Source organism: Camponotus floridanus, unplaced genomic scaffold (assembly GCF_003227725.1).
Source record: "Camponotus floridanus strain SB8 unplaced genomic scaffold, Cflo_v7.5 scaffold90, whole genome shotgun sequence".
NCBI classification, from domain to species: domain Eukaryota; kingdom Metazoa; phylum Arthropoda; class Insecta; order Hymenoptera; family Formicidae; genus Camponotus; species Camponotus floridanus.
The window spans coordinates 400,113-417,014 of record NW_020229861.1 but is presented as its reverse complement, the minus strand read 5'-3'; the positions used below and the strand labels follow the sequence as shown (position 1 = coordinate 417,014).

Here is a 16,902-nt window from a genome sequence, read left to right as displayed (position 1 = left end):
CTGGAATAGGACGAAACGTACGTAGCGAGCACGAAATTGTACATGTTATTATATTATAGACATGATTTTTAATGACTAAAGTTTAAGTTTATTTTCTTAAATTTTGATTTGCATATTACACCTTTGCCGTAGCAGTAATCTTTGCCTAAATTAATAGATTAATTTTTAGAGTTATTTAATACCTGCTACTTTCATAATAATTTTATTAAACATATAGTTGTTTTTAAGAAAAAATATGTAATTTGCAATTAACAAATCCATATTTTTTATTGAAAACAACTGTATGTTTTCTTTATACCAATTGATTCCTCTCATTATTTTGTACATAAAAGTATTAAGGTAAAATAATCGAAAAGTGAATATTTTACAAGATATTTTACGGTTTATGTAAAATTAAGAAATGATTTGAAGCCTCATAACTCGATAAATGCTTGAGGGAAAAATATTTTATTATAGTGTTTTGGAAAGCTCTCGAGGTCAGCTATAAGAATATACAATCAAAAATAGGGGTTCCCATTAAAAAAAAACACTTTGACCTTCAAATAACCTTGAAGGTCGATCTCAAGATCGAATTCAAGGTCACCATCAGATAGATCCCTCGAAATCATACAAATTTCGTCTGAGCCATTTTTTTGTACAAGCACATCCCTACGTCTTAAAAGGGTGGGACGGGTGGTCTGAAACACCCGGTATATATATATATATATATACAGGGTGACCCATTTTAACTTAGGCAGCCAAATAACTCGAAAACCAAGTCCGAGAGAGAAAAATGTTTCAAACAAAAGTTGTATGGTTTCAAGGGGGACATAAGATGGTATCATTGGTTTGACCTTGAAGAGTTATTTGAAGGTCACATGAAGGTCACCTTCAATTTCTTAAATGGAACCTACATTTTCTCTTTACATATTCTTGTAGCTTATCTCGAGAGCTTTCCAAAACACTATAATTAAGTACCTTTTCGTTAAGTACTTTTTGAGTTATAAGGCTAGAAATAATTTCTTAATTTTACATAAATCATAAAATATCTTGTAAAATATTCATTTTTCGATTATCTTATATTACTACTTTTATGTACAAAATAATGAGAGGAATCAATTGGTGTAAAGAAAACACATAGTTGTTTCTAAGAAAAAATATGTAATTTGCAATTAACAATTACATATTTTTTCTTAAAAACAACTGTATGTTTTCTTTACATCAATTGATTCCTCTCATTATTTTGTACATAAAAGTATTAAGGTAAGATAATCGAAAAATGAATATTTTACTAGATATTTTATGATTTATGTAAAATTAAAAAATGATTTCAAGCCTTATAACTCAAAAAGTACTTAACGAAAAGGTACTTAATTATAGTGTTTTGGAAAGCTCTCGAGATAAGCTACAAGAATATGTAAAGAGAAAATGTAGGTTCCATTTAAGAAATTGAAGGTGACCTTCATGTGACCTTCAAATAACTCTTCAAGGTCAAACCAATGATACCATCTTATGTCCCCCTTGAAACCATACAACTTTTGTTTGAAACATTTTTCTCTCTCGGACTTGGTTTTCGAGTTATTTGGCTGCCTAAGTTAAAATGGGTCACCCTGTATATATATATACAGGGTATCCTAAACCACCCGTACACCCCTTTTCTTTCAAAAACTAAACATTTTAGAGAAAAACGTTTTCGACAAAAATTGTATGGTTTTGAGGGGAACATAAAATGATGTCATTGGTTTGACTTTGGATGGCATCGTTAAGGTCCGGTCAAGGACACCTTTCATTTCTTAAATGGAACCACCTATTTTTTATTGCATATTCTCATAGCTTATGTCGAGAGCTTTCCAAAACACTATAATAAAGTATTTTTTCATTGAGTACTTTTCGAGTTATGAGGCTTGAAATAATTTTTCAATTTTACATAAACCATAAAATATCTAGTAAAATATTCATTTCTTTATTATCTTATCTTAATACTTTTATGTACAAAATAATGAGAGGAATCAATTCGTGTAAAGAAAACACACAGTTGTTTTTAAGAAAAAATATGTAATTGTTAATTGCAAATTATGTACATATTTTTCTTCAGAACAATTATGTGTTTTTTTACACCAATTGATTTCTCTCATTTGTACATAAAAGTATTAAAATATTTGTACATAAAAGTATTAAAATAAGATAATCGAAAAATAAATATTTTACTAGATATTTTATAATTTATGTAAAATTAAGATATTATTTTAAGCCTCATAACTCGAAAAATACTTCATGGAAAAATACTTCATGGAAAAATAATTTATTATAGTGTTTAGGAAAAATCTCGACATAAGCTTGTAACGATGCACCCCGTGCACCCCCTAAAACGCATCGTTATTCCCGGCATGCGATCGCCGGAAGCTGCCGCCCGGCAGAACACCCGCCGGGCAAGGGCAGGGGCGCGGTGCGCCCACATTTTTTAAGCAATTCAAAAAACTCGAAACGGCGTTAGACCGTTAATTGCCGAGCCGGAAAAAACCGGAGATTGCCGAGGAACCCCGAACTGTCGACCGGCGAAAACCCGCGTTCGGCGCGACACCCGAATCCCTCCGAACGGGCCCGACCGTACCGTTTCTCTGAAACCCGTTCGGAAGGGGTAAATCCGCCGCGCGCCGACGCGCGGGTAATTAGCCGGTATAAAAAGGGCATACTCGGCAATCTAATCACCCTTTTTCCGATTCCACTCGCACCAGTGAGACGACTCGGAATCCTAAACCGCTCCTAGCAAACGCCGAAAATAGAACCAGAGGTAGAGAGCTCTCTTCCTCTATCGAGAAACTCTCGATCATTATACGGCTAGTCCATCCAGCCACTTTTCCGACCGCCTAACGAACCTGAGCGCACTCCGGTTCAACCGAGAGATCTCGGTAAAAACGGTCCAACATCCAACCGCCTTACGTTGTGCATCATACCCCGGGGCAGAGAGGAGAGCTGCCTCGGGCGAGTGATTCTCGCCGGCACAACGCTTCCTGGAAAAGCTCCTGTTACACCGCGAATTACGTCCCCGATTCGTCGGAATACGCGTACGCCGAATTGAACTCGTAATTCACCGAAACACTAGCAGAAGAAGTACGCGAAGGAATACACACGTTTATAAAAACGCGGCTAGACTCACCGCCGGACACGCACGGCCATAAAAAGCGCAGCGCACATCGATGCACCGCGCTCACGCATAAACACACACGCTCCGCACCGAATTAATCTAATTAACGCTTGTTACTCACGCACACACACACACACAAACACGCACACACACATTTATACACACCTACACGACCACACATTCTGTAATTCATCTACCTTAATAAACATTTTGTTACACATACATGCTCTCGCTCTTATTACGTCAAACGAATCCTGATTCCGACTCCGACTATCCGACGGCGATTCGCGCGGAATACGCCCGTGACAAGCTATAGGAATATGCAATAAAAAATAGGTAGTTCCATTTAAGAAATTAAAGGTTTCCTTGACCTGTCCTTAAGGATGCCATCCAAGGTCAAACCAATGACACCATCTTATGTTCCCTTCAAAATATACAATTTTTGTCGAAAACGTTTTTCTCTAAAATGCTTAGTTTTCGAAAAGAAAAGGATATATGGGTAGTCTAGGACACCTTATATATACAGAGTCTCCCAAAAGTCCCGGACCGGTCGAATATTTCATAAACTATGCACTTTAGAAAGAAATGTTTCAAACAAAAGTTTTATGGCTTGAAGAGCGCTATCAGATAGTGGTAATGATTTGACATGGCAGAGTCATTTGAAAGTCACGTGAAGATCACCGTCAATTTCTTAAATGGAACTCCCTATTTTTTATTACATATTCGTGTAGCTTATCTCGAGAGCTTTCCAAAACATTATAATTAAATATTTTTTTATTGAGTACTTTTCGAGTTATGAGGCTTGAAATCATTTTTTAATTTTACATAAACCGTAAAATATCTTGTAAAATATTCATTCTTCGATTATCTTACCTTAATAATTTTATGTACAAAATAATGAGAGAAATCAATTGGTGTAAAGAAAAAACATAGTTGTTTTTAAAAAAAAAATATCTAATTTGCAATTAACAATTACATATTTTTTTAAAACAACTATGTTATGTAACCTCGCTCGTTGTTTAATAAAAAGTTGTAAACAAAAGAAGTTTTATAAATTTCATAGAATTTTTAGACCATGTACAATAATAGACCTTTCAATTATGGAGAAAAGATACAACCTCACTAATGTTCTTGACCTTGACATATGTTGTAAAGCTCATTATTTTGAGTCATACACCGAATGACGACATACATTGAATTTTGTGGTGATCTCTCTTCGTTTCTAAGATATGCGATTTTGAAATTTTATACTTACTTGTATCATCTTTTCGTTACTTTTCTAAATATGTTTATATTTTTCTGTTTACAACTCCCGAGGTCATTTTTCTGAATAACTTTCAAAAAGTTTTAGCCGCTTGCTATTTATTAAATAGTTATTAACAAAAAGAGTTTTATGAATAGAATATAATTTTACCACATCATGTGTAATGTATGTTCAGAAGAAATACATATATTTAATAGAATATATGTATTTGTAAACTTTGCTTTGTCTTGCAAAGTACATGCGTGGTCACCGCATATTCCGCCCCCTACGGGGGGGGCTCCACTTTCGGAAAATATAACCTAACCCAATCTGTGTCTAAAGTGTAGGAAATACCTTAATATATGACATTTTGCTTTACATAGTTCATATAGTTTATATAAATTTGCAACTTTCTGCGAAGTCAGGTATATTCCATACTTCAGACACGGGTTGGGTTAGGTTATATCTTCCAAAAGTGGAGCTCTCTCGTAGGGGAGGCGGAACATGCGGTGTCCACGCATGTATTTTCTAAAATGAAGGAAGTTATATACAAACACTTATTAAAAGTTTAGATAAAATAAAAAGTACAATTTTTATTTAGCAAAACTAAATAGTAATTCTGTAGCTTAGCAACATGCAAGGAACAACAAGCAAACGTAAATAAAAAAATATAAACACACAAGTAAAATATAATATGAAACCGTGATGAGCAAATGTAAACAAAAAATGTAAACACATAAATAGGATATAACGAAAAAATGACATAAAAGTATGAACTTTTTCTCCATATTTAGAAGGTGGAAGGAAAGGTCTATTATTGTACATGGTCCAAAAATTATATAAAATTTATAAAATTTCTTTTATTTATAACTTTTTAATAAACAACGAGCGACGACTAAAATCTTTTGGATATTACTCAGGGCAGTGACCTTGACAATAAATGTCAAGGTCAAGTCATTTGAGGCTGAATGTGTAAAGGTAAATATTTACCATTTTTTTCTTTGTAATAAGGAATATGATATAGAAAAGAGAAAAAAAGTTATATATTTTCGAGTACTACGCAACGCGAGCATCAATATAAAACTAGCCGCTAATATAATTTTACACATGTAATACAATTTATAATATTCGTATCTCAAAAATAACGATTTCAGAAAATAATATTATCATATATGAATGAATTAAGCACTCCTTAATTTTTGTACGTATAAAAAATTCGTTAAATTACTAGTGTAAAATACATTTTAGGTATTTTGGAAAATAATATAATATTTTAAAAATTAAAAATATATCAGACTATTTCGAAAAATAGTGGTTAATTTAGACAGTGCATGGCGCTGCTTCTCCGAAAAGTACCATAATTAAATGGCAGTAGCAGATTACAACCCGTAGGTTAATACCAGAAGAAATCTTTATGAGCATTTCTAATCCTTCGATAAGTAAACTATTTATAAATTTTTACGATTTTTAAGAGAAATATTTTAATTTCTAAATAATGATATCAAGATTTTACCGTTTGTTAATTGTACATAATTGTATTTAATCAATATACTTTGAAAAAGTTCCTTTAAATAAATGAACTTTGAAAAAATTGTTTCACACATTTAAATTAGTTAATAAATGATTAAAATTTTGATATACTTACTTGGATAAATTCGCAATAAATCTTCGTCCGCTTTCTTCGTTTGCTTATGTTTATCGGTATCTGCAAGTTTAATTAATATTTATTTTAAAAATAACATTAGTATTGAGATTGATTGATAATTTAAAGTATCTGTTATTAATAACAATAATAATTGCATTTCCTATTATATTTTACAACTAATAATGCACCAGAATTATGCGCATATTCGTTATTTCGTTAATTATTTATAATTAATGCAAATTGAAGATTCATTAAATTTGGTCTATCAAATTTCTTTATATTACTTTATATTTACGAATTGCTAATCACACATTGCAAATAATAAATACACTTATGTATGGTTATTATTAGTAAATATAGTATTAGCTTAAAAGTAATAATATTTATAATTATAAACAAGAAAAAAATAAATAAACGGAAAAAAATAAATAATCCAAATAATAATAAATCAAAAATAATAATAGAGCAAAAGGTTGTAAACCTAACCGTGGTGTAAAGTATTCGAACGACATACGTATCTTTCGATCAATTTTTGATCATTTTCAATGTCAATTATATTGTATTTGAACTAATGTTGGAATAAATTATATGCTTATCTCTATCTAATGTAATTTAACGAATATATAATTTTATTTTTGAATTTATTACGTTCGAACACCTTACGCCACGGTCTACAGCCTTTTGCTCTATTATTATTTATAATTATACTTAATTTTGAATCAAGATTCAACTGGAAAGAAAAATGTCGAAAAAGATTGAGAAATTACTAAAGCTTTCAATGTGAAACATAAATTTAAATTTATTGGGTCAGTAAGAGCCAGATGCTAATGCTGATGAGTTAGTTTCAAAGAAAAATAATTTTTTCTTTCTCACAAATTAAATGATTATATGCACACACAAATTTTCTTTACATTTTTCAAGGAAAATATGTGCCTGCATCATTCACGTCTTCTCATTAACTTATGTATTATCTTATAAATTTAAATTTTTAAGATTACTTTAAAATTTGCTTAAAATTTTCTCATTACTATTTAAATTATTTGCCTATCAGTATTATTTTTTGTATTTTTCTGTCTATATTTAATAAAGAATATTTGTAAATATATTTAATAAAAAATATTTTCCTTTTAAGTGATTAACAGTAAATATGATTGAATAGACATACACAACATATAGAGGAAAACGGTACAATATGTTCCATATTTGCTTAAATACAAAATACATTTTTAATAAACAAATGTTATCAATAGTTGAAATTCAGAAAGATTTTTATTAATATTACAATTAATAATTTCTCAATAATTAAAGTATTTTAATTATGAGATCAACTTTTTGAAAATATTGAAACAAGCAATTTTTTCTAAAATTCGGTGAAAAACGTTTCAAATAATTATAATCAATAAAAACAACTTTTTTCGTTTTAAATTATAAAATTGAAACTTAAAAAAATCATATTGTAACTCACTAAAAATGTTAATACATAATATTTTTATTGATACAAAAATTGCATCTTTCTTTATTTCTTTTAAAAAATAAAATATTGACATCTATTTATGATGCTTTGACCTTCGCCATTACTTCTAACAATGGCTTTTCGTTTTATTCTTTGTAGTTTTCTTAGAATACAACGAAAGAGAACATAAATATATCCATTTTCTCTAATGTTGTCGTACAAATTATATACTAGTGCTAAAAGAGATAAAAATATTTTAAGACTATATATTGCAGATTGTTATTAATATAGATGGTCTCTCGTCTCATAAATAATAAATTCTGTCTATAAAACATATCATGTCTGTAAAATAAATTATGAAGTAAAATAATGAGAGTATTAATCTAATTAAAAATGATATCATGTCTCTAATCAAATATGTAAAAAATAATGTAAACGTGTAAAAAAATATGTATATATGAATATAATTGTTTGTGTACACGTATGTGTGTGTATCTGCGTGCAGTGTGCGCGTGCGTGCGTGTGTGCGAGTGTGTGTTGTGTATGTGCGTATGTGCGTGTGTGTGTACGTATATATGTGCTGAAAAAATTTTATAATTAAGCAAATATTTATAAATAATAATGTTTATTCTACATCGGAAATATTTTTTTATATATACATTGTTTTATACATACATGCATGCTATATATTAGAGGCGAGCAAATATCGTTCTATTCCTGTTTAATCTCGATAGTCTTTGCCATGTGTTGGCAAAGATTTAGGTGCGTTCATGCATGAAACGCATGAGTGTCTAGTGCAGAGTATGAAATGCAGAGTTCGTTCGGTTTCTTCATGTACGGATTATGCACTTCTAGTAACGGAACAGATCTCATGCAATTCATGCAATATGGATGACGGTTTAAGATTTACTAAGGTCCATATTCTGAATCACTAAACATTACTTTTAATTTGCTATTTTTTAATTATTTATTTGATTAATGGTCCAATTAAAAAATTAAAGAATTTTTTTATTTAAATTATAACGAGTGACATTGCTGTACATATTATAAATTGTCATTTTTAGAATGTAATATTTCTTGTTTTATTGCTGCTGCGATTCCGCTGTTACATTATAACAAGTCATGCACGATTTTTGTCAAGTTTCTGTCGTCAGTATGTTATGACAAGCATGATTTATTCTTGCTGTATTTCTGCTATCACATCGTGATGGCGAGATGTATTTCATATTTGTCATATTTTTATCGACATGGCAAATGATACTTAATTTTTTTTTGCATTTTTTGCATTCACACTATATCAAATATACTATATTATCCTAGTACAAAATTATCCTATCATTATATTATCCTAGTAAAAAAAACAATTAGATACAGTAGATAGGAATCTGCTGTAAAGTCATAGGCCGGTATTCATAGTCCGATCTTATACTTGAAATCGTCTTAAGTTCGAGCTTGAAATGCTACGCAGCCATTTGATTGGTTCAATGAGGTCTTAAGTCAACCTTGGACCAGACTTAAGATAATCTTAAATATAAGATCGAACTATGAATACCGGCCATAATTTAGTTTGCTGTCTGTACACTGCCGACAACATGGTGCTAACATTTTACTATCTAGGAAATTGTTTAAAATATTAAAAAACTAATTTGTATCGAGCATTTTATAAAATTCGCAATATTTTCAGAAATATATCAAATATTAAGAGCTTTTTAGAAATATATCAAATATTAAGAGCTTTTTTATATGATTTATACGTTATTATTCTATTTACATTTTAAATACAATAATAGTTAAAAGCTGCATAGTCTGTTCGATGTCTGCTGCCATCAGATTATATTAGTAAATTCTGTTGTTTCTATTATCAATTTTATTATAAAATGTGAGGTTCTATTGGCATTAAAAGCATAATGAAGATATGATACTAATTAGCAACTTCTGGATAAATCTTGCCAATCTGTTAACATAGTGCAATCATTCTGCTTATTGGCTAATCTATGCGTATATGTGTATATATATATATATATATATATATATATATATAGTATACTGACCAGTATGATTTTTCAACAAATTATTATTTGCTTCCGGACCATACGTCATCATTGACCCAATTAACACGATTAGGATAAGCTCGATCAGAAATAACATTAGCACTTGTTGTTTCTGAGTAATCGATGAATACATTGTCTGTAAAAAATAAATATTTGTTTTTTTATTGTTAAAACACACATATAATTACATTGCACTTATAGTTACATTGTTATTATTAAATTATTACTCTGTTCCTTGGGTGCAAACCGATTCTTAATATTTATCATCTTCGGATATTTTATCGAAGAAAGAAAAGAATCGTGAAGAGTTCGGCGGATGTAATGTATGAAAATAATAGCTTTTTAATAAAAAAAAGTAGCCAATTATCTTGTTTTAAAAATTAACTTTAAGTAAAAGACGGACCTCTGTAATTTTATTTTCAAATAGAATGTAACAAAAAGATAACCAATTTTTTGTAATAATTTAATAACAGCAATGAAATAATGATAACGAACGCAAACTCTGACCCATGTATATAACCGACATTTGAATTTTGTGGATAAATTGAATTAAACAAAATCAAATACTGGGAGGATGACCAGTTGTGATAGCTTGAAAATTTTTAAATAAAAGCCGTGAGTTAAATTCAATAGTTACGCAAACGAAAGGGCATAAAATCCACACAGCATGAATGGCTATTTGCCGACTGATAATCAACGTTTCAACTTGAAATCGTCTTTTTAAGTCGACGTTTAGTCAACTATTTCTAGTACGGTTTATTGTCGACTTTAACTATTGACTATGAGTCGACTTAAGGTCGACCATTTTCAGAAAATTAAAAGTCGGCTTTCGGTAAAGCGAAAAGTCGATTAAATTAGGCATTTTCAAAGACTTGGTTGATTTAATTTCATTATTCTTTAATTTTATTATATGTAACAAAATTATACAGGATGTCCCGGATTTTTTCGATCAAACTTTGGAAGCTTATTCTACACTTCGAAGTGAGAGGATAAACACGTTTGACTCATTATATTTTTGTGAACATTTTTTCTCGTAACTTCGTAATAAAGCGTTTCTAAATAAACTTTATATAACATTTTTTTCTTATTTCAACTTGTAGAATAAGCTCCCAAAGATTGATCGGAAAAACCCGGGACATTCTATATATTAAAGTATACAGGGTTTGTCAAAAGTGTGGAAACCCCTAAATAACTTTTGTAAAAATGAAAATATCAAAAAACGGTAAAACACGTATTTTGATATTTCAAAAAAGCCACCCTATGACATGGATACCGATCATACCCCACCCTCTGGTACGCGGGGGTAAGAGGGGGGTTGAAAATTTTAAATTGGACTAGGGGTCGAGTGGAGGCTCATTTGAAAGGTCTTTTCATAATAAACACACCCTTAAAATTTTAAGTCGCTACGACCCCCCCCCATTAAAAATAGCGGCCGCTCAAATTTCGAAATTTCATGCACTTAGTGTTATCCAGGATCAATTGCGTGGAAGTGGCATGAATTTGATCCCTTGTGTGTGTGTGTGTGTGCGCGCGCGCACACACACACAAGGGATCAAATTCATGCCACTTCCACGCAATTGATCCTGGATAACACTAAGTGCATGAAATTTCGAAATTTGAACGGCCGCCATTTTTAATGGGGGGGGGGTCGTAGCGACTTAAAATTTTAAGGGTGTGTTTTTTATGAAAAGACCTTTCAAATGAACCCCCACTCGACTCTTAGTCCAATTTAAAATTTTCAACCCCCCTCTTACCCTCAGAGGGTGGGGGATGATCGGTATCCATGTCATAGGATAGCTTTTTTGAAATATCAAAATACGTGTTTTACCGTTTTTTGATATTTTCATTTTTACAAAAGCTATTTAGGGGTTTCCACACTTTTGACAAACCCTGTATAATGAAACCTACACAGAAAAATTTATCCAATAGATATCTAATAAATGTCTAAATGTCTATATGAAGTCCATATCCTCTATAGATAACCAGTAGATGTACATATATATTCCACATATCTACATTTACACACAAAAAATACCACTAAATTTGAGCACAATTAAACATTTTTCAATAACAATAAATCGGCAAAAAATCATCGTATTAAGATGAAATAAAACTCAAATTAAAGCTTGAATATTTCTTTTAAAAAGCAAAAACACAAATTTGAGTTAAAAAAAATATTTTACAAAAAATATTTTAAAATGATGGACGTTGAAGATAAACTTTGAGAAATGAGAAACAAATTTTTTTTAAATGATACAAAAATTTTTGCAAAATTTTTGTTTTCTGACATAAAAATGTATGGGTTTTCAAAAAAGCTCATTTATTTCCTAATAAATTCATATTTTAATCAATTTTCTATGATCTTTTTTAATAAAGTTATATTGTTTTGAGGAATGATTTAAATCTGACCGTCTATCTCTACGTGAAGCATCTTGGATCAAGGTACGGTTTAATTTTTTTTCTGAAAAAATTTTCCATGATAATTTGTTTCTAAATTGCAGATTTTATAAGGAAAGTTTTATTTTATAACATTTTTTTCAAAACGATAACTTTATCAAAAAAAGTCGTAGAAAATTTATTAAAATATAGATTTATTAAGAAATAAATAAGCTTAAGGGGATCCTAAAGTCGTCTGTTTTACTGACAAGATGCGAAGAATGAGTTCGATCACAAATCTTTTTATGGCTACACAGATCGGTAAATCCTTTCCCACAATTAAAGTACTAACGGCCGTATTCATAGATCTTCCTTGAGGAATAAGGAATTCTTATTCACTAAAACACGTTTCATAGATCTTCCTTTATCAAATAAGGAACTTTATTAGGCTTTCTTATCTCAAGGGAGGTTGCGAACTTCCTTGAGGTGGCGATTGCAAACTTTTATTAGCAGAAGACGCAATAACAATCTATAAAGTATTACTATTATTCCTGCTCCATGTGTTAAAATGGATAATGAATTTTTAAATAATTCAGATGATGAACTTGTGAATGAAAATGCGGAAAATTATATTTGTTGGCGTTTACCAAAAAAGTACATTTGTGACGGGGAAAATCCAATTGAATTTTACGAAAATAAACCTTTTAAAAAACGATAGATTTAATAAAAGATATGTAATTGAGATCTTATTACCACTGGTATACGAGCAGTTAAAACGTGATAATAACCGCGGATTGCCGATTTCTCCAATTATGCAGTTATTAATAACATTACGATTTTATACAACCAGTAGTTTTCAAGTATATATGTAAATATTGTCTTTTGCTTCAAACATACATCTTTTTCATATATTTTATACTTTTTATTCAGATTGTTAATGGAGATATTAGAGGATACAGTCAAGCATCGGAATCGCGTATTGTTGCAAGAGTATTAACAATTTTAGCATCACATGTAGGGCAATACATAAATTTTTCCACACAACAGCGTCAAAGGCAAAACAATAATAGGTTTTATGAAGTAGTAAATTTTCCATGTGTAATAGGATGTATCGATTGTACTCACATACGTATTGCCAATCCTGAAGGAAATAATGGAGAAGTATTTCGGAATCGAAAAAGATGGTTTTCATTGAATGTACAAGTATGTCGTTTTTAGTACGAAAAAAAACAGGAGTTTAAAGTTAAAATATTTATTGTATGCTATAGATTATATGTGGACCTCGAAGAGAAATTTTGGACATTGTTGTGAGGCATCCTGATTCAGTACACGATGCTGTAATTTTTGATCGACGTGGTGTTCGATGTCGTTTCGAATTGGGACATCTCAATGGAATTTTACTTGGAGAGTGGATACGCATGTCGAAGATACTTATTGACTCCTATATTAAGGCCTGAAAACAATGCTGATGTTAAATATAATAATGCACATAAGAAGACTAGAGTTATTATCGAACGATTTTTCGGAGTTTGGAAGCGCCGCTTTTCGTGTTTATATTATGATTTAAGAACCTAACAAACTAAATACATCAATTGCAGTTATTTGTGCTACTGTTGTTTTGCACAATATATGTATGTATCACAATATATGTATGGATTCAAGGAAATTGAAGAAGAATATATACAGAACGAAGTATTCGAGGCTGTTCGCAATCGAGAAGAAGATAGCATTGGACTTGCGCATAAAAGAGCTTTTATAACCAGACATTTTTCATAAAATAAGTGTGTTATTTTAGTGTACGTGTTACTTTAGTATGTGCATTATTTTAGTGTGTGTTACTTTAATATGTATGTGTGCCTATTATTATATTTTGATGTGTGTTATTTTAGTTTGTATTATTTTAAAGTATGTGTGTGCGTGTTATTTTAGAGTGATAAAACTATTAATTTAATAAACATCTTGTAATGTCATAAAGCACAATAAAATGAGTTTAAATAAAAGAAACAGTTTTAATAACACATGAAAGATTTACATGAAGAGAAAAAAAACACATTTACCAACATACTCTTTGATAACATACTCTGATAAACTTGTAAAATCGACACATCATATATCACAGCCATAGACTGTCTGCTTCATATCTTACTTCGACCTGAAGGTCGCTTATGGGATTTAGAATTTGTGTAGAACTTTTTTAAATTATATACATCATAAAAAATGCTTTAAGAATTAAAGTAATCTTAACTCATTTAGTATCGATTACGAATTAATATCACATAATTTATTGTACTTGGCTAATAGTATTGATCTCATATCGATTTTAAATATTTTAATCACTCCTTTAGATTTTTTGATTTTATTAAAAATTGTTTTATGTACTTGGTATATTTTTTTATCTTTATAAGGTTTTTTTTAGGAAATCTCACCGCTTTTTGTAAGTATTATTTCTGCAGAAAATATATGTTAGATTTTCTAAAGATATTTTTTTATGTACTTGACGTATTTTTTTACCTTTGTAAGGTTGTTTTTAGAGGGATATCATCATTTTTTGTAAAAATTAATATTATTTCTGCAAAAAATATATATGCATTTTTAAAAATCTTAACTAAGGGCGTAAGTCCCGTATTTTTACGAAGTTTCATTTTCTAGATATTAGAGCTTACTCCCAAGGGGTGGTTTTTGAATATATTGTTATAATACGATATATTAGTCTCCTTAGAAATCTTATCTAACGGCACAGTTTCTATATTTTTATTACCCTGTTTTCGAGATATTGGATTTTATCCCCAAGAAGATTTTGGAAATTATTATGAGATAAATTAATCTCTCACGTATACACATATACACATATACACATATCACACATATGCACATATACAGGGTTAGGAAAAAGTCTGGATACCCCTTAATATTTCCAAAAATACGCATTTTAAAAAAAATGTTTCATACAAAAGTTATAGGGTTTTATGTGGCGCATTACACAGCAACATTATTATGACCTCGAATAGCGTTGTCAAGGTCATGTGAAAATCAGCTTCAATTTTTTAAATGGAACCCTATATTTTTTATTACATTATCTTGCAGCTTATCTTGAGAGCTTTTCAAAACACTATAATAAATTATTTTTCCATGAAGTACTTTTCGAGTTATGAGGCTTCTTAAATCATTTCTTAATTTTACATAAACCGTAAAATATCTTGTAAAATATTCATTTTTCGATTATCTTACTTTAATATTTTTATATACAAAATAATGAGAGGAATCAATTGATGTAAAGAAAACACATAATTGTCTCGAAAAAAAATGTTTGCAATTAACAATTATATATTTTTTTCTCAAAAATAACTATGTTTTTTCTTTACATCACTCGATTTCTTACACTATTTTGTACATAAAAGTATTAAGGTAAAGTAATCGAAAAATAAATATTTTACAAGATATTTTATAATATTAAATTCTTGAATGTCGATATAAGATATTTTATTATTATTAAATATATTATTAAATATATATTTATAATAAGATATTTTATGGTTTATGTAAAATTAAGAAATGATTTCAAATCTCATAACTCGGAAAGTACTTAATGAAAACTAACATAATTATAGTGTTTTGAAAAGCTCTTGAGATAAGCTATGAGAATATAAAGTTTGGGTTTCCATTTACAGAATTCAAGGTGACCTTTACGAGACCTTGACAACACTGTTCAAGGTCATACTGATATCACCATGTAATACGTTACTTAATAATACGTTACTGAAACCATACAACTTTTGTCTGAAATATTTTTGTCTGCCGCGTTCAGTTTTTGAGATATTCGGCTGATACGAGTAGTCTGCGACACCCTGTATATATATATATATATATATATATATATATATATATACATATATTAGCAGGATTTTATGCTGCAAATGTCAGTGTCATATATCAATGTATAATTCAAAGTTTTATCGTATATAGTTATTTTCCTCATTTTTGTAATTTTCAAGGAGTTATATAAAAATATCGCTCTTTGCTTCAAGAGAAAAGTCCCTTAAGGGTTGCAGCGCAAAAATCAAAATTACCTGGATATAATAGCACATAATGTAAAATCTTATCGTGTATAGTTAATTTCCTCATTTATGCGATTTTAAAAGAGCTATATGAAAATATCGCCCTTTGCTTCAAGAGAGAAGTCTCTTCAGAGTCGCAGCGCAAAAATCGAAATTGATCTTGATATAATAACGCATAATTAACGCATAAATTCTGAGTATTTATTTTTCGAAATTATTTGTTCTTAACGGGTGGAGGGGCTCACTAACTGTCCGCTCAGTCCCCCCACAAAAAAATTTTTTTTTGCTAAACTAAATGAGCACAAAAATTTTTTTTATGAATTTGATGAGCGGATAATTAGTGCATTATTATATAATTTTTTTATTACATTTGCGCAATATGGGCGCCAGCTAGGCAGACGTCACATGTCACTCAGTTTTGGTGTGCTGACATATCATCTGCACAGCCTCAAGTGAGCTGTAAACTTTAGTAAAAATCTTGTGTACGCGTAGTAAATTAACAGTAAAAATGAAGTATATTCTGCAGGAATATACGGATATGATTGTGGCATGCGGGCTAAGGAGAGAAAATACTTATCGTGCTGCAAATTACGTGGAATGATTTCCCGGGCGTGCACGAAAACCAAGTGGACGTTCAATTTTACATGTTGTACAATAATTATGTAAAACTGGTATCATGCATGATATCGGGATAATCGGTCCAGCAGTGCGTTTTTGTATATGAGATGAAAGAAGGATTCTTGAAGAATTTTATGAAAATCTTGGAACTAGCGTGCGCCGTGTGGCACATAAATTTGGTTTTTCGCGATACGCGGTACATCACGCTTTACGTATAACGGCTTACGGCCCGTATCATTATCAACGTGTGCAACACATTTTATCGAAAGATTTTTCACAGATCAAATTTTGTGAAAGTAATGTCATCATCAATTTTTATACATTTACGATACATTCA

General features: G+C 30.2%; 1 protein-coding gene across 6 annotated transcripts in view; it reads right to left on the bottom strand.

The window, feature by feature from the left end:
• Positions 1 to 16,902, bottom strand: part of LOC105248600 (ammonium transporter Rh type A) — a 120,234-nt gene that overhangs the window by 78,223 nt on the left and 25,109 nt on the right. For 5 of the 6 annotated variants that reach the window (XM_025414889.1, XM_025414886.1, XM_025414892.1 and 2 more), the window contains 2 exons: positions 9,517 to 9,652; positions 6,013 to 6,072 (listed from right to left, as the gene is read on the bottom strand). In XM_025414889.1, the coding sequence (XP_025270674.1) occupies positions 6,013 to 6,072; positions 9,517 to 9,649 (193 nt within the window). In that variant the 5' untranslated portion in view covers positions 9,650 to 9,652. Of the gene's footprint in view, positions 1 to 6,012; positions 6,073 to 9,516; positions 9,653 to 16,315; positions 16,337 to 16,902 lie in introns of those variants that run through there. The other variant, XM_025414890.1, reaches the window with a different exon arrangement.